At 45.2% G+C, this 18,230-nt stretch overlaps 1 protein-coding gene and 1 long non-coding RNA gene across 4 annotated transcripts in view; both read left to right on the top strand.

The window, feature by feature from the left end:
• zmynd11 (zinc finger, MYND-type containing 11) overlaps positions 1-13,216 on the top strand; it is a 60,327-nt gene extending 47,111 nt beyond the window's left edge. For all 3 annotated transcript variants that reach the window (XM_056292853.1, XM_056292850.1, XM_056292852.1), the window contains 5 exons: positions 72-360; positions 8,182-8,256; positions 9,041-9,319; positions 11,330-11,515; positions 12,302-13,216. In XM_056292853.1, the coding sequence (XP_056148828.1) occupies positions 72-360; positions 8,182-8,256; positions 9,041-9,319; positions 11,330-11,515; positions 12,302-12,424 (952 nt within the window). In that variant the 3' untranslated portion in view covers positions 12,425-13,216. The remainder of the gene's footprint in view (positions 1-71; positions 361-8,181; positions 8,257-9,040; positions 9,320-11,329; positions 11,516-12,301) is intronic.
• LOC130123623 (uncharacterized) lies at positions 3,592-5,802 on the top strand. Its single transcript, XR_008811339.1, has 3 exons — positions 3,592-3,614; positions 5,297-5,334; positions 5,442-5,802. It is a non-coding gene; the product is annotated as an uncharacterized LOC130123623 (long non-coding RNA).
• Positions 13,217-18,230: the final 5,014 nt, after the last annotated feature.

Raw genomic sequence — 18,230 nt, 5'->3', positions numbered from 1 at the left:
AAGGGGGGTGCTTCTTGAAGACTCCCACATCCTGACAACACATCCCCCCCGCCCCCCACTGTCATTCACAGGGCCTGGATCCCCTCTGGAAACATCCAAGACATCAAGGTGAGTGTGCAGCAGCTGCAGGTGAAGCGCAGCATTGGCTGGAAGAAGGCCTGTGAGGAGCTGGAGTTGTACCAGCGCTTCCATAGGGAGGGACGCTACTGGAAAACCAAGATGGACGACAGCAGCCAGTCCCATCACCAGCAGAGCCAGAGCCCAGCCCAGCGGGCCCAGCAGGCCCAGGAGGAGAGCAGCAGCAGGACGGACGAGGCCGAGTCCAGCATCTCCTCCACCAGCAACGAACAGGTCCGACATGTAAGTGGAAGCACCAGGATTTCACTCTTTCCACATATGCAGCGTTATGCGCTTTTATTCGGGTTTTATATTTTGCTGTCTGCCCATCTGTCCTTCACTTCATCCTTAATTGCCTTTTATCTAGACAGCGTTCATGATATGAATGTCGTATTGTTGTAAATATTTAAAGCTTCCTTGTTTTCAAGTCTTCTTGTTAATTTTGTATACTTGTGTATACCGTGTAGACCCATACATATACTGTGTATAGATAGCAAAACCTTTGTATTTCAATTCATAATTCAAACCAGCACAGAATGTAAACATCATAGTTCTCTTCAGTTTTGTTATTATGGCTTTCTCTGTTGGAATAAATCCGCTGTCATATAGTTTATGCCATTCAGTTCAGGTGTGTCTTTAGTTGTCATTTAATTTGAATTTTGTTAATGCTGCCAGTTCAAACATGTGTGATCTGCATATTTGCAATGATGATGGACAGGTTGACGGACAAGATCAGACAGGAGTCTCCATGGACTATGATGTTTGCGGATGACATTGTGATCTGTAGCAAGAGTAGGGTGTAGGTTGAGGAGAGCCTGGAGAGGTGGAGGTATGCACTGGAGAGAAGAGGAATGAAAGTCAGTAGGAGCAAGACGGAATACCTATGCTTGAATGAGAGGGAGGACAGTGGAATGGTGAGGATGCAAGGAGTAGAGGTGACGAAGGTATATGAATTTAAATACATGGGGTTAACTGTTCAAAGTAACGGGGAGTGCAGGAAAGAGGTGAAGAAGAGAGTGCAGGCAGGGTGGAGTGGGTGGAGAAGAGTGTCAGGAGTGATTTGTGACAGAAGGGTACCAGCAAGAGTTAAAGGGAAGGTTTACAAGATGGTAGTGAGACCAGCTATGTTAATATGGTTTGGAGACAGTGGCACTGATGAAAAGACAGGAGGTGGAGCTGGAAGTGGCAGAGTTGAAGATGATAAGATTTTCATTGGGAGTGATGAAGAAGAACAGGATTAGGAACGAGTATATTAGAGGGACCGCTCGGGTTGGACGGTTTGGAGACAAAGCAAGAGAGGCAAGATTGAGATGGTGTGGACATGTGTGGAGGAGAGATGCTGGGTATATTGGGAGAAGGATGCTGAAAATAGAGCTGCCAGGGAAGAGGAGAAGAGGAAGGCCAAAGAGGAGGTTTATAGATGTGGTGAGGGAGGACATGCAGGTGGCTGGTGTGACAGAGAAAGTTGCAGAGGACAGGAAGAGATGGAAACGGACGATCCGCCGTGGTGACCCCTAACGGGAGCAGCCGAAAGTAGTAATAGTAGTAGTGGTGGTAGTAGTGGTAGTAGTAGTAATTGTAGTAAGTAATGTTTTTTTTTTGTTTTGTTTTTTTAAATTCTTCCGTTGGTTAATGCTTTTAAGTTGTACTTCTTCTATATCACAGTATTGTTTCAGGGTCTGTAATGAACTTAACGTTGTTGCATTGCCGTTGGAGTTTTGTTGATGCTAAACCTCCATTGTTACCCGGGGCTTTTGAAAAAGCTGCACTCTTCTACAGTGATACCGTCCACATGCTACTGCACACCCCCACTGAAGCCATGACACGCCGCTCTCACCGCCACAAACAAACTGCACTTCTGGTTGGGAAATAGTGCCACCTGATGGCTGAATTACCATATTATTGCTGAAAAACAGGGTTTTCCAGACTTTTCATGTTGGCGACTCTGAATTAGATATGAAGTCAAGTCAAACCTTGGATTGGTGGGGCTTCATTCAAAGGACTGCTATTTGAGGACAGTTGATATCTCATTATGATTTAGTGCAGGAAGATAAGTGACAGTGAAATATGTCATCCCTATATTCTTTAATTTCTTGTCCTATCTCTTGGTAGGGTAACTGTAGGGTAAATTTGATAATAAAGCCAGTAGTACTAATACTTAAGACCCATGTCACCTCTGATTCTTTGTGAGCGCAAAGGAAAATAATTACCTCACCAAAGTGTCACAAACCTGGGGTCTCTTTCAGAAAGCAGGTTTTACAAACTGAGTTTAAACCTGAACTGTGGGTTGACTAACTCTGAGGTTTTGGTTTCAGAACGGCTGATCTGAGTTAGTTCAATCACCTCAGATCATCTTCACTCTGAGTTAAGCACATGAGTGATGACTAAAAAGCCATCATCAATGGAGCGCCGATACTACAATTCACCATGGCAACCAGGGAGGGGGAAAAAAGTCATCCTACTTCATCCCACTGGAGTTACAAATATTAATGAATGTGTATGCAGAATACGAGTATATATATATTTGAGAAAAAAAGCAATACAGGAGCAGTGGCAAAAGAACGTGAGCCGGCGTGGCACAAAATTGCAGAACGAGTCAATGCTCGAGTATTTAAGAGTTTTATCACGTGTTCCTTTTATTCAGCATTTATCCATCCATCCATTATCCAAACCGCTTATCCTGCTCTCAGGGTCGCGGGGATGCCAGAGCCTATCCCAGCAGTCATTGGGTGGCAGGCGGGGAGACACACTGGACAGGCCGCCAGTTCCATCACAGGGCCGACATGTTCACACCTAGGGACAATTTAGTACGGCCGATTCTCCTGACCGACATGTCTTTAGACTGTGGGAGGAAACTGGAGCACTTGGAGGAAACCCACGCAGACACGGGGAGAACATGCAAACTCCACACAGAGGGCAACCCGGGATGACCCCCAAGGTTGGACTACCCTGGGACTCAAACCCAGGACCTTCTTGCTGTGAGACGACCACACCAACCACTGCGCCACCATGCCGCCAGGGCAAAGTATATGTAACCCAGTACGTGGCAGCAACTGAAGATGAAATATAAAAATATAGCTCAAACAGGTACGGTATAATTTCATTACAAGCAATTGAGATGTCGTTTAGCCTACCCTGCCTAATTAAACAGCATTCATTGGCTACATTCAAGTGATATCTTTAAGTAGTTAGTGACATTTTCTAAGCAAAAACCGTAAAATTTTCAGTCATCCAGACACTGCCGTTATTTCATATTGTCTATTTGAAAGCAAAACCTAAACGCTTTTATACATACAAGTATCCACATTTGCGTTAACTGGATATGTTCAAATGTGATCTTCATTATAGCTGAGGGGTCCACTACCGTCACCACAACTCACAGAGGCTGGAGAGATGGCCCTCAGTCAACACAGTGGTTGACCTCTTGCGAAGGGCATCTCTGGAGGAAGCTCATCTGACCCCCCCCCCCCCCCAGGACACAATGGCCTACATAAGAGGTTGGTTATTCAAATTAATGATATATGTACAATCATCTTTTTGCCAGTGTTAGCTCATTGACGCCCACCCATTCATCTTTTTTCTATAATTTATTTCAGATTTTTCCCTTTTTCTCCCAATTTAGTGGCCAGGCGATCCCTATTTTAGTTCAAACATCCACCCTCGTACTGCATGCGTTCGCCAACTGCATCTCTCCGGCCGGCAGTCTCGAAGGAGACGCCTCGCCACTTTCGTGACAAGGCGAATCCAGGCTGGACCACTGCTTTTTCCGACACACACAGACGCATTCATGTGACGAACACAAGCCGACTCCGCCCCCCTCCCGAAGACAGCGTTGCCAGTTATTGCTGCTTCGTCGAGTCCGGCCATAGTCGGATCTGACGAGACCGGGGTGCGAACCCCAGTCCCCAGTGGGCAACTGCATCGACACAAAACCGATGCTTAGACCGCTACACCACCGCGGACCCATCATTCATCTTTAACACAATGTGGCACACAGATTTTCTTGTAGCGGTACAATTCTTTGTAATTGACTGTTACTTTTTCAGATTCTTAGTTGTCCTTCAGACATCTATTTTAAAGTGACTCAGTTATATATTTGCAGAATTGTGATGATGTGCACTACACACTGTTGTAAAAAAAAATTTTCAAATTAGTTGAGGCACCTTTCTGGGTAAAATTATAATTTAGCTGTCTAATCTTCTTCATCTTCTACCAGTTACTGATGTTGTAATCTGTCTGGTGGAGCCTTCTGCCATAACACACCTCCATGTAGGGCTGTCCCAATTATTACATAACTGCCTGATCGCGATTATTTGACCTGACCGCATCATTTTGCATAATCGTTAGAATCGTTTCCATTCATTTGTATAAAAAACGGCTGGATGAAACTAACAGAAGCGTCATATTTCCATCAGTATTTCTATGTCGTTTTCCATCGTTTGTTGTTTGACTTGTGCTCTTTTAATGACTTCGTCTTGTTGCGCCCGTGGCGCATGAGTGGTGAATTAGCGCCAATAAACTGTTTATCTTGAGAGACTTATTCTATAATATTCGACGAGCATCTGTTGACATTAACATCATGGCCATAGTTGCAAAGCACATTTTGGTTTTAAGCCAAACAAAAAAGGAGAGCCCAATAACTTGGAGGAGGTGATTTGTCGGATTTGCAGCAAAAAGGTGGCGGTCAGAAGTGCTAATACCACAAATTTTAAAAACCATCTATGGATCCACCACCCCACCCAATTTGCCGAACTTGGAAAGACAGCCACCACCGCAGTTCTATCCCGGCAATTGGCTGTTCCTGAAGTTTTCGGACAAGTGTCTAAATATAAACATGACAGTACCAGACGGTGCACCTTAACACAGTGTAATGCAGTATATAGCCAAAGAAATGCAGCCGTTCAGTTCAGAGGATTGGCAGAGGGGGTGGAACAGCAAGTGGGACGGCTCAGAAAATAAGGTATTAATTGGCCAAGTACAACTGGGGAGGAAAGGGGGGGGGGTCCAAAAAAGACAATTAAATCATTAATCGCGATTATTTGTATGACAATTAATCATCAGCTAAAATTTCGTGATCCTGACAGCCCTACCTCAATGCAGTTGTAAGTACTCTTGGTAATCCACAGATTTTTCATGTTGGGTTAGAGTAGAATGGAAAAATTGTTAATTTTCGTTACAGGAGGATGATGAAGACACCTTGTCAGCTGCCACAGAGAGGTAAGATACAGAGAGACCTATTGAAATTTACACCTTAAAAATAACATCTCACAGTTAATGATAGTGTTGCACCATAATAAAACTTGCACCTTCTTTTTCTGTAACAGAGCAATGCAGGAAATTACAGTGAGGAAGATGGTCCGTCCACCGCCACAGCACCACTCACGTCAGTAAGATGTTGTACAGCATTGGCCCATCACTTACAATGAAAACTAAGTAGTCAGTCCTGGCACTGTGAAATTCAATGTCATTTTTGTGTTCCTATTAGCTCCCTGTGAAACAGCTGTGCAAGGTGTATTTAGAGAAACAAATTGGAAAATCTAATTTAGAAATGGACCACATAAGGCTGCAGATGCAAAAGACAAAAATAGAAATGCAACTGCTGGAACATCAGTTAAAGGTGGGTGAGGTGCCCACAGGTGGATGATTTTACTTGTTTGAACTGTACTGCATTTGTACTTGCAGGAAATAAAGAAGACTTCATAAAAAGAGAGGCATATTGTCTTTATTTTGACACTGGGGAGGTGATGGGTGAATCAGAAATGATGGTAGCATATTGTGTCTCTGACTGCTCTTCCATCTCGTGCGTTAGCAGGGTGGTCAGGATCGTTATCAAGACCGTTCACTGGTTGAGTTGGAACTTGTTCTCCTCTAATTGTGGCAATGTTGTGGAGAATCACCCATGCCACGATAATGTCACTTGCCCTTTCTGGGGTGACCCTGAGCCTACGAAGGCACTGGAACCAGGCCTTGAGCATCCCAACAGTCATCTCTAGCCTGGCTCATGTCCTGCAGTGAGTCAAGTTATAGCGTTGCTGTGGGCCGGGCTCAGGGTAAGGGGTCAGAAAGTAGTGCTGGCAAGGGTATCCTCTCAACAAGCAGGTAACTACTGAACTCTCCTATGATAATACGAGGATACGGTTTAAATTTTAAGTTACAATAGGAGGAAACAAAATAATGATTATATAGGATATAGCAATATATATAAGTTCACCATGGGCATATCTAGTATTCAATGGCCACTCAAGAAAAATTTGTGAGTCATGCAGAGACCCACGCCACTTTTCTTCCACGTTGCTTATGATGCGGGCTGCGTCACAGAAGAGCTTTGCAGTGCAGAACAGTAATTGGCTGCAGTAGCTGTATTGTGAAGTATCTTTTGGAATGCTAAAGGCTACTATTTAGGCCTCCCTGCACATTAATGCTTTGGAAAGACTTCCTATTCGTATAATCTCCTTCATTTACTGACGGAGCTGTGATAGGAATATGAGTGCCACCTATGCAGCCAATCACATCTAGAAGCCCTAAAATATATCAAATTAACTGATTAGTGCTTCAAGTCTAAAAGCTAAATTATTACTTAAAGTGATACCTGCAATTCCGTGGAATTCTTCTTTGATGAGTCTTGTGGGTCTGTGACTTGGGAGCACCACAAAAGTGTACGGTAAACATTTCAGTGCAAGAGTCATATTTCTGACGGCCTGACAGATGGTTGCCTTGGAAATATGCTCAGCATCACCGATGTTATATAGAAAACTCCTGTTGGCAAATAAAATGAAGTGCAACACACAGAATTTGTTCCGAACTGAGAGGCATGTCCACGGTGTGTCACGATATGAAGGCTGAGAATATTGTTGAGATAAATGATTGACTGCAGAAAAACGGTAACACTCGGATAATCATCAGGGAACGATAAAAGATTCGAGTGGGGTCTGATCACCCTCTCCCGACTGAGATTTCTGCAGAGTATTTGTGCTTCAATATCAACTGGCTCTTCATGAAAAGGACATGCCATCTGCCACTTCCTCCAAGTCTGCAGGCTTCAGCTGAAGAGGAGGAGTAACTCAGGGTTAGTTGAAGAAACCCTGCCAGCAAGCAGGTTAGCTTCACGGAGTACGTTGCCATAGTAACTGACCCGGAGTTGGCTTTGCGAAACCGAAAACCCCGAGTTTCCTTGAGTTTTCACTAAACCCGCTTTATGAAACAGGGCCCGGGGTGCACAGCTGTGACAAAAGGAGAGGCACACAACCAAAGGCAATTTAACAAACTAATTTATAAAGAGAAAAAACAAAGGATAAACCTAAATCAACAATGTCGTGTAGCGCGTCTGGGTAGCGTAACCGTCTATTCCGTTGCCTACCAACACGGGGCTCGCCGGCTCGAATCCCTGTGTTACCTCCGGCTTGGTCGGGCATCCCTACAGACACAATTGGCCGTTTCTGCAGGTGGGAAACTGGATGTGGGTATGTGTCCTGGTCACTGCACTAGCACCTCCTCTGGTCGGTCAGGGCACCTGTTCGGGGGGGGGGGGACTGGGGGGGAATAGTGTGATCCTCCCACACGCTACGTCCCCCTGGCGAAACTCCTCACTGTCAGGTGAAAAGAAGTGGCTGGCGCCTCCACATGTATGTGGTAGTCTGCAGCCCTCCCCGGATCGGCAGAGGGGGTGGAGCAGCGACCGGGACGGCTCGGAGAGCGGGGTGATTGGTCAGGTACAACTGGGGAGAACGAGGGGGAAAAAATCCAAAAGAAAAACAATGTGGTGTGCAGTCAGTGGAATCAGGAGAGTGAGTGAGTGCATGGGTGACAAATGTATGGGTGCCGTGTTGTGTGGTATATCGATCAAATGGGGTCTCAGAAAAGAGAGCACACAGCATCTGAGCTCCAAGAGGATATTCTTGATGGAGCACTGGCACACAGTGCCCAGTTGTTGCCAGTATTGCTGATGACCCTCTGCCATGCCCACCTCCAGTACCTGCAGAGCCAGCAGCCACACAAAGTGACAGGGCGGAGGGGGTCGTCACAACAGTGAACTGGTTCTAATGTTTTGTTGTGGTTTTTGTCTAGCTCAAAGGGAGCCAGGAACCAAGAGCTAAGAAGAGCCGCCGCAGTCAACCAGTGGAGCCCAAGGAAGAAGTCAGTGTAAGTACAGTAACTAGCATACTGCGGTTCCCTCATGGCACGCTGTGTCGTCACCCCGTCACAATGCGGCACCTCTTTTAGTCAGGATGCTCCTAAGTGCTTGTTTTGAGGCTCCTTTTGTCCAAAATGCTCCAGTCATCGGTTTACTGTATAAACCAGGAAAACACAAATTCTTGACAGCTGACATTTTGCTTTTAAAAATCAGCGACTTCGGGGCGTCCGGGTGGCGTGGCGGTCCATTCCGTTGCCTACCAACATGGGGATCATGGGTTCAAATCTCCTTGTCACTTCCGGCTTGGTCGGGCGTCCCTACAGACACAATTTGCCGTGTCTGCAGGTGGGAAGCAGGATGTGGGTATGTGTACTGGTCGCTCCACTAGCGCCTTCTCTGGTCGGTCGGGGCGCCTGTTCAGGGGGGAGGGAGGACTGGGGGGAATAGCGTGATCCTCCCACGTGCTACGTCCCCCGTCAGGTGAAAAGAAGTGACTGGCGACGCCACATGTATCGAAGGAGGCATGTAGTGGTCTGCAGCTCTTCCCGGATCGGCAGAGGGGGTGGAGCAGCGACTGGGACGGCTCGGAGAGCGGGGTGATTGGCCAGATACAATCGGGGAGAAAAAATCCAGTAACATCTCAGTCTTTCTAATTCTTGAAGGGTAGATTTTTGGATTGTAGGTTTTGACCCCTGGTCAGTAACGTAGGTGTTGCGTCCACTACGTGCCATTCTCAGGCACCGTGAAAGTGTGTTTTGGTTAATTCTCTCTCGTTTTTCTGCTCTCCACCAGGACCCAGAGCCGGAGATGGAGGCGGTGAGCTCCAGCCAGGAGATCCCGGTGTCCTTGGCTTCCCAGCAGCCCGAGAAGTTGTCCGTCTCCACCCAGACCAAGAAGGCCAGCGGGGGGTCGCCACGCACGCTGCACCGGAGCACGCAGACCAACAGCGACGGCGCCTGCCAGAACATGTGCCACGAGAAGTACACCAAGATCTTCAACGATGTCAAGGAAATGATGAAGGCCGACAACAAACGAGAGACAGAACGTGTTGTCAGGGAGGCCCTGGAAAAGGTGTGTGTGCGTGCATACGTGTGTGTTTCGAATGGTGGAGACTGCCGTCAGTACTTTTGCGCCCTTACGGTTCCACAGTGAATTGCTATTTTGGGAAAGCCTCCTTTTAATTGACTGCTCATCCAATACTGCCCCCCCCCTCTATTAATGCAGTCATCCCAATGCATGATAAATGGTGGACTCTGGTGTGTGTGTGTGTGATGATGATGATGAGTTCTTTAGTTGCTTTAGTGTGGGAAGAAACTGTTTGAGGGGTGCAGGTGTATTATGTTCCACAAGAATTCATTTTGTTGGGCATGTGGGTGGCGTGGCGGTCTATTCCGTTGCCTACCAACACGGGGATTCAAACCGAGATCCCCGTGTTACATCCGGCTTGGTCGGGCGTCCCTACAGACATAATTGGCCGTGTCTGTAGGTGGGAAGCCGGATGTGGGTATGTGTCCTGGTCGCTGCACTAGCGCCTCCTCTGGTCGGTCAGGGCGCCTGTTCGGGGGGAGGGGGAACTGGGGGGAATAGCGTGATCCTTCCACGCGCTACGTCCCCCTGGCGAAACTCCTCACTGTCAGGTGAGAAGAAGTCGTCTGGTGACCACATGTATCAGAAGAGACATGTGGTAGTCTGCAGCCCTCCCCGGATCAGCAGAGGGGGTGAAGCAGTGACCGGGACGGCTCGGAAGAGTGGGGTAATTGGCCGGATACAATTAGGGAGAAAAACGGGGGGGGGAAAAAGAAAAGAATTGGTTTTGTCAGATATCACATCAAATGTCAAGTTAGAAGTCTGTTTGATAGCTTTTGCTCTGGTTTTGCGAACCTTTTAATGCTGTTGAAAACAGGTTCTGCTGCTTTCTGCCACTAGAGGGGGCCACTGGCCACGCTTGTGCTTTTGGAAAATCCTCTGCCCTAAAGTTTAGCACTGACTCAAAGTTTGGACACCCTGCCGATCACGTTAGGCTATAATTGGCGAGATGTTATTCTGTGTATTTTTTAATCGTCTCGTAACGTCGTGTGACCGGACAGTGGCCACGCCTCTTTAACACGTGTTCCTTCATTTATCCTGGTCGCTACGTGTTAGCATTAGTGTTCCTCACTTGGCAATAACAGAAAGCCAGTGTTGAGTCTGTATCAACACTGCAAGTATGTCTGCACTGCTGTGTTGAAACCCCTGCGGTGACAAGCCCGCCGTTCTCAAACCACCCGAACCCTGCCGCACACCCGGTGACTGTCACACTTTATAGTAGTTTTTACACGGCGGTGACGCGTTACATGACAAGTCGAGACACAAGTCTGATTTTGCTCACACCCGAGTTTAGCCCAGGTGAATTCAAATGAAACCGCACCGCGTGCTTTCCTGTCTCTCTGCTAGACCGCCACTGCCCGAACAAATAATCAACACGTTTTTACACCAAGTGAGTCGATATAATCGCATGAAATCGGATGTCGAAATCAGAAGTTCTCGCGTCACCTCTTTTATACCAACGTGTTATACCAGCTCTTACATTCTGAGGTCTGCAATCTGTTTCGCCGCTGCCAACCTGTCTCACGGCCTCCTTTCGTGCAAATAAAATAATAATAATAATAATAATGGAACAGTTATATAGCGCTTTATCTAGACACTCAAAGCACTTAAAGTCATTATTAAATGTAAAATATATTGATTATTATCATAATGATAATATGTTAAATATATTAATTGAATTATTGTTATTATTAAAGACATTATTGAAACTGTCTTTTGCTTACACTGTTGATAGTACGCACAGTAGATTTTAATATTCACAGAATGCCATACTTCCACACATAGTCTTAACTTACATGACCTTTTCCTTCTATATTACTTCTCGTAAGTTTTATATTACGTCTCGTAAGTTTTATATTACGTCTCGTAAGTTTTATATTACGTCTCGTAAGTTTTAGGTCACAGCTAAATGACAAAACTCGAGCAACAAATGAAACCGATGTGCTGATGTGAGAAGTGCCACTGAAAGGCGTCTGGCTGCTCTGTCCCCGGTAGCTCCGCTCGGAGATGGAGGAGGAGAAGAGGCAGGCGGTCAGCAAGGCGGTGTCGGCGGCTCAGGCCGAGATGGATCGCAAGTGTAAACAGGTGAAGGAGAAGTGCAAGGAGGAGCTGGTGGAGGAAGTGAAGAAGATGGTGGCCCAGCACAAGCAGCTCATCTCCCAGACCAAGAAGAAACAGTGGGTGAGTGGAACTTGGTAAATTCATTTAAAGTTTTCATCAGTGTGAGCTAAGAACATTTTTACAATACCGTCTGTGTTACGACTGAGTCATTGATGGTTTGTTTACGGCGTTATAACCGAGTTGATGTTAGTTTGCAGTGTTACTCATCCATCCACTATCCAAACCGCTTATCCTGCTCTCAGGGTCGCAGGGATGCTGGAGCCTATCCCGGTAGCCATTGGGCGGCAGGCGGGGAGACACTCTGGACAGGCCGCCAGTCCATCACAGGGATTGCAGTTTTGTAGTTAATTCTTAATTGAGTTAATTAATTAAGGCTGCAATGAGTTTCCTCCGTAGGGTGTCTGGGCTCAGCCTTAGAGATAGGGTGAGGAGCTCGGGCATCCGGAGGGAGCTCGGAGTAGAGCCGCTGCTCCTTCGCGTCGAAAGGAGCCAGTTGAGGTGGTTCGGGCATTTGAATAGGATGCCTCCTGGGGGCCTTCCTTTGGAGGTTTTCCGGGCACATCCAACTGGGAGGAGACCCCGGGGTAGACCCAGAACTCACTGGAGGGACCACAGGTCCAATCTGGCCTGGAAACGCCTGGGGATCCCCAAGGAGGAGCTGGAGGGCGTTGCTGGGGAGAGGGACGTCTGGAGTGCCCTACTGAGCTTGCTGCCACCACGACCAGACCCCAGAGAAGCGGCTGATGATGATGATGATGATGATGATGATGATGAAGAAGAAGAGATGAGATAATTGAGTTAATGATGGTTGTTTAAGTTGTTGATGTTTGTTTTGTTTCTTTGCAGTGTTATAACTGTGAGGAGGAGGCGATGTACCACTGCTGCTGGAACACCTCCTACTGCTCCATCAAGTGTCAGCAGGAGCACTGGCATGCCGACCACAAACGCACCTGCCGCAGGAAGAGATGAACAAGCCCCCGCCCCTTCCCAGCACGCCATTGGGCCTCGTCCCTCCTCCCTCCTGTCACTCAACGTCAACCCTTTTCCGATCTGCCCCACTTGCCTTCCTGAACACTTGGTGGACCCAGCGTCCCGCGCCACATCTGAGAAACAAACGTTGTTCCGCCGGTTCTTCTTTGGTTTTTATCCCACCTGTTATTTAACGTACCTGTTGGTATTCCTCTTTTCTCCCCTTGGAATCATGAACTGATTGAGAGTTATCACTTGAGTTCATAGCAAAGTATGATTTCTTTTTTTTTTTTTTTGGTTTCGTTTAACTGAAGTGCTGATTTTGAACCCATGTCAGAGAATGTTATTTAAGTTTTTAGTAACAGGTGAGCATTAACTGAATACATTTTATTACCTAAATTTTTTATTCACTTTTCTTACTTGTAAATGCAAACGATACATGCCGTCGATCTTTAAAAAAAAAAAGACACAAAAAAAAAACCGAGACTAGTACTACCGAAGCTATGAAATTGCTCCGCTTTCGTAAAGAAAATGTATTATAAAACTGTCGAAAAATGAGGAAAACAAAGAAGTCATGAACAATGTAGCTCCTGAGTGTTTAGTGTGGTATTTTTTTTTTTTCCTTCTAAAATGAAAACGGTGGAAAAGCACCTTCGCGGTTTCCACGCGGATCGTATCGTCCTGCAGTCGCTGAACTGTTGTTTGGGAACAGGGTTACGAAGTCGGCCTTAAAAGTGTCGACGCAAAAACTCTTCAGTTTGTTTTTATCAGAAACACGTCGACTGTTTTAGGTTCAGTCTCCAAGACGTTTTTTTTTGTTTTTTTGTTTTAATCGGTTGAGGAAAAAGACGATGTTTTTGATTATTATTATTATTTTTCTCCCCAGGGAAATGTACAGCAATCTTTACTGAGCTGGATCTTAGAGAGGTTCCTTCTGTGTCTGCCGGACTTCAGTATTTTCCTTTTCCCCTCCGTTTTGGTTTTCGCCACCCAGACGCTTGTAATATTGCCAAAAGAAAAAAACACAAAAAACAAAACAAAAAAAGTCGACATGACAGTCGAGCCTATCTGAAGATAAGTGTGCTGAGTGCCCGTTCGCGGCCGCTCGTTTTCGTGTCTTTTCTTATTTTTCCTTTTGATTTATTCTAGAATACGGTTTCCTGGAGACTCAGCTATGCGGCGTAGCCTCCGGGGGACTCGGCGATGAGACGGTTCAGCGCGTGTCCTGTAGTTTGGTGGTCAGTGCCTGTTTTTTTTCTTTCGGTTCTCAGCGCCATCCTATTCCAAGTAATGCGACGTGCATGTTGATGGTTTCATATATTTTTTAATTATTTTTACCTCACAGAGATGAAATAAAAATGACAAAAAAATAAATAATTAAAAAAAAGCCTAGAAGATTGCGGCGTGTCCGGTTTCAGACGTGTGTTGGAAGACGGATGGACCAATATAAGATATATGCAAATGTGAACGATACTAAGCTAAGCTTTTAGTTGTTTCCTCCCCCTCGGCGGTGTGTAATACGGTGCTCGACTTTGAATCTTAGAGAGGCAATGAAATTGCCAATTTTGTTTTTTTTCTTCTTCTTCTATCTCTGAAGTAACAGAAGTTCCGCAGGAGGCGTGAGGGGTTGCCCCCCTTCCTCGAGCCGTGCGACGTTTTTCTCAGTGATGAAGACGAGCTGAACAGAGAACGATGTCGCCCGTTAGGTCAGCGTCCGCATCCTCCGTGTTGACGTAATCACTGGCCCGCTCGCCCGCCTCCGGACCCGTGCTGTGGGGGGGGGGGGCTCGTCCGGTATTTTGAGACCCGATGTTTTGTTGTACGGTTTAACTGCTACTCGTTTGACTTAACGGTCCTTCCTGTTTCGCTGCGTCCCGTGTTTTCTTTGCTAACCCTGTTTTCTACTTGCATCGAGACAACTTTGTGTCTTTGGACTCAACGCGCCAAGTCGTCTGACGTTCTCTTTATTTTCGTTATGCTCCCGTTTGGCAAACGAGGTCCCCCCCCCTCCGCCCCTTTTTAAATCATCACGCATCACAGTTATTATTCTGCTCAACATCATCTTGTTTCTCATCATGGTTGCACTACATGTAAATAAACGGTCAAGACGTCATTTCAGTATCACGTATATATGAATGGTACATTTTCAATCTGGAAGCTGCATTTCTTGGATTTTAGTGATATTCAGATAGAACTGGACAGATGCAAATTCTTTAAATGAATTTAAAAAAATTTGTATTTTTTTTTTTTTTAATTTGTGCAGGGTTTGGGTTTTGCCGTGCCCCCTCACATGTTAACCCCCCCCCGACTCCATTCATACCTGGGAGCTTCCCAGTACCACAGTCTGACTGACCTCTGTTGGCTACTGGGGGTTTCCCAGTATAACCAGTGGCGTGTAGTGCGCTGCAGCAGTGTGTAACTGTAGAAGTGATCCAAGTGAATCAGAGTTTGATGTGTCCATAACAAAACGTGGCTGTCTGTAGTTTCCTGAGCGATAACTCTGGTCTGTCTGTTACCCGTAGCTCCACTTTGGAACAGCGCTTTGGTGTTAAAGGTGCAATACGTAATATTTACGCTCTCCTCTGTTCATGAAACGACAAGTAGACACTGGCGGGCTTTTCTAGGCGTCAAGTGATCGAAACAAAGTAAAGGATTCGTGTACCCCAACCCCACAGATTTCTGCTTTCAGAAACGCGTTAGCCGGGGCCGGCAGGGTGGGTTTTTATTTTATTTTATTTTATTTTTTAATCCGATGCTCCCCAAACCTCAGCAAACTTTGCGGCAATTGCAGCGAACCAATCTCTGCCAGAGGTGTTGGGGAAACGGCAGATGTGGGCGAACGTGTTGCGCGTGCGCCACCTTTCTGTTCGAGTTGGGTTCCCTCGTGCTTGCTCTGATTCGTTGCGATCGACAGCGCTGCGGACGACGTCATGGCCCGGACGGGAAAGTTACACGTTGCACCTTTTAAACGAACAGTGATGTTTCCTCCGACATAATACATGCATGACTTCTTCAGAACTAAATGTCTGTCGTCTGAAAGAAAAAGCGATTCTGTTTTCAAGAGTATTCTGTTTTTTTTTTTTGTTTTTTTTTTATAAGTGTTGACTGAGAATGTTCAGATAGCGGTTTTTTTTTTTGTTCCCTTTTTCTCTTTCTCATTAACATATGTTGTGTTGAAGAGCGAGAGAGAGAGGTGGTGTGTTGTCCCAAAACCAAACGCACGTTTTCTTCAACTCCTCTTCCGTTCTCTCCTTCCTCTTCTGACTCTTTTATATTTTTCCATCCACGTGTAGCGATGGCATGGGAGGGCTTTTCCTCCCTTTCACGAGGAAAACTTTGTCATTCCAGTTTGTTAGGAAAAAAAAGTATCTCTGGTTTTAATTGCATGATTACAGATGTGCGTGTGTGTGTGCGCGCGTGTGTGTGTCGAGCTCCTCTTCTCCCGTGTAAAAAGACATAGTTGCACTCCTTCACATCCGAGGCCATACGCCGATGATACAGTAATTATTACCGACTGCGGTGGAACAGAGCTTCCGCCTGTGGCGCTCTTGAGTAAACAAAAACAGCGTAACACCGCCTCTGCATACCAGGCTCGTCCTCGACGGCGATGCTCTTAAATAGCCTTTTACTTAAAACCCAGTAACACATATCAGGAGAGCGCAGTAAGGCTCGGGGGGGGGGGGGGGGCGTACCTGCCTAGTTTAAGTACAAGCACTGTCTGTACTCAGAAGTACTTAGTGGCGTTCCTCTCTGTGATGGGTTTCATCGTGCTCTTGGAGTGGTCATCAGCTGGAATGATAAGGTCATTTTTTGAAGTACTACCTTGTCCTCATCTAGGTCATCTTCTGTTCTGTCCATATGTAAACTATTAATCATGGCTTAACATTTTCTATGCTCCTGCCATTTGTTTTTGTTTGTTTGACGCTTTAGCTAGCAATATGTATATAAATATATTCTATGTGCTAACATGGAGAAATAAATGTATCAACAAGTTCCAGTGCTTCCATGTTTTTACTTAAAAGGGACAATTAAGGAACTGGCACGCATATTACAGGGACAGTTTACCCCAAAATGAACATGATGAAAATGTCCTCCACTCGCCCTCATGCCAGTAGAAACCCGGATTATTGTCGAGTGAAAAGAGAAGTTGTGTCTAGCAAGCAGGTATGACAACAAGCTGGTAGATGTTCACCAACATATAGCACAGCATGTTTACCAACATATAGCACAGCATGTTCACCAACATATAGCACAGCATGTTTACCAACATATAGCACATCATGTTTACCAACATATAGCGCAGCATGTTTACCAACATATAGCACAGCATGTTTACCAAAATATAGCACAGCATGTTCACCAACATATAGCACAGCATGTTTACCAAAATATAGCACAGCATGTTTACCAACATATAGCACAGCATGTTTACCAAAATATAGCACAGCATGTACACCAACATATAGCACAGCATGTTTACCAAAATATAGCACAGCATGTTTACCCACATATAGCACAGCATGTTTACCAAAATATAGCACAGCATGTTCACCAACATATAGCACAGCATGTTTACCAAAATATAGCACAGCATGTTTACCAACATATAGCACAGCATGTTTACCAACATATAGAACAGCATGTTTACCGAAATATAGTACAGCATGTTTACCAAAATATAGCACAGCATGTTCACCAACATATAGCACAGCATGTTCACCAACATATAGCACAGCATGTTTACCAACATATAGCACAGCATGTTCACCAAAATATAGCACAGCATGTTCACCAACATATAGCACAGCATGTTTACCAAAATATAGCACAGCATGTTCACCAAAATATAGCACAGCATGTTTACCAACATATACCACATCATGTTTACCAACATATAGCACAGCATGTTTACCAACATATAGCACAGCATGTTCACCAAAATATAGCACAGCATGTTCACCAACATATAGCACAGCATGTTTACCAAAATATAGCACAGCATGTTCACCAAAATATAGCACAGCATGTTTACCAACATATACCACATCATGTTTACCAAAATATAGCACAGCATGTTTACCAAAATATAGCACAGCATGTTTACCAACATATAGCACAGCATGTTTACCAACATATAGCACAGCATGTTTACCAACATATAGCACAGCATGTTCACCAACATATAGCACAGCATGTTTACCAAAATATAGCACAGCATGTTTACCAACATATAGCACAGCATGTTTACCAAAATATAGCACAGCATGTTTACCAACATATAGCACATCATGTTTACCAACATATAGCGCGGCATGTTTACCAACATATAGCACAGCTTGTTTACCAACATATAGTACAGCATGTTTACCAACATATAGCACAGCATGTTTACCAAAATATAGCACAGCATGTTTACCAACATATAGCACAGCATGTTTACCAAAATATAGCACAGCATGTTTACCAACATATAGCACAGCATGTTTACCAAAATATAGCACAGCATGTTTACCAAAATATAGCACAGCATGTTTACCAACATATAGCACATCATGTTTACCAACATATAGCACGGCATGTTTACCAACATATAGCACAGCTTGTTTACCAACATATAGCACAGCATGTTTACCAACATATAGCACAGCATGTTTACCAACATATAGCACAGCATGTTCACCAACATATAGTACAGCATGTTTACCAACATATAGCACAGCATGTTCACCAACATATAGTACAGCATGTTTACCAACATATAGTACAGCATGTTTACCAACATATAGCACAGCATGTTTACCAACAT

This window comes from Lampris incognitus, chromosome 14 (genome assembly GCF_029633865.1).
Source record: "Lampris incognitus isolate fLamInc1 chromosome 14, fLamInc1.hap2, whole genome shotgun sequence".
Classification (NCBI taxonomy): Eukaryota; Metazoa; Chordata; class Actinopteri; order Lampriformes; family Lampridae; genus Lampris; species Lampris incognitus.
This window is presented reverse-complemented; position numbering and strand designations above follow the sequence as displayed.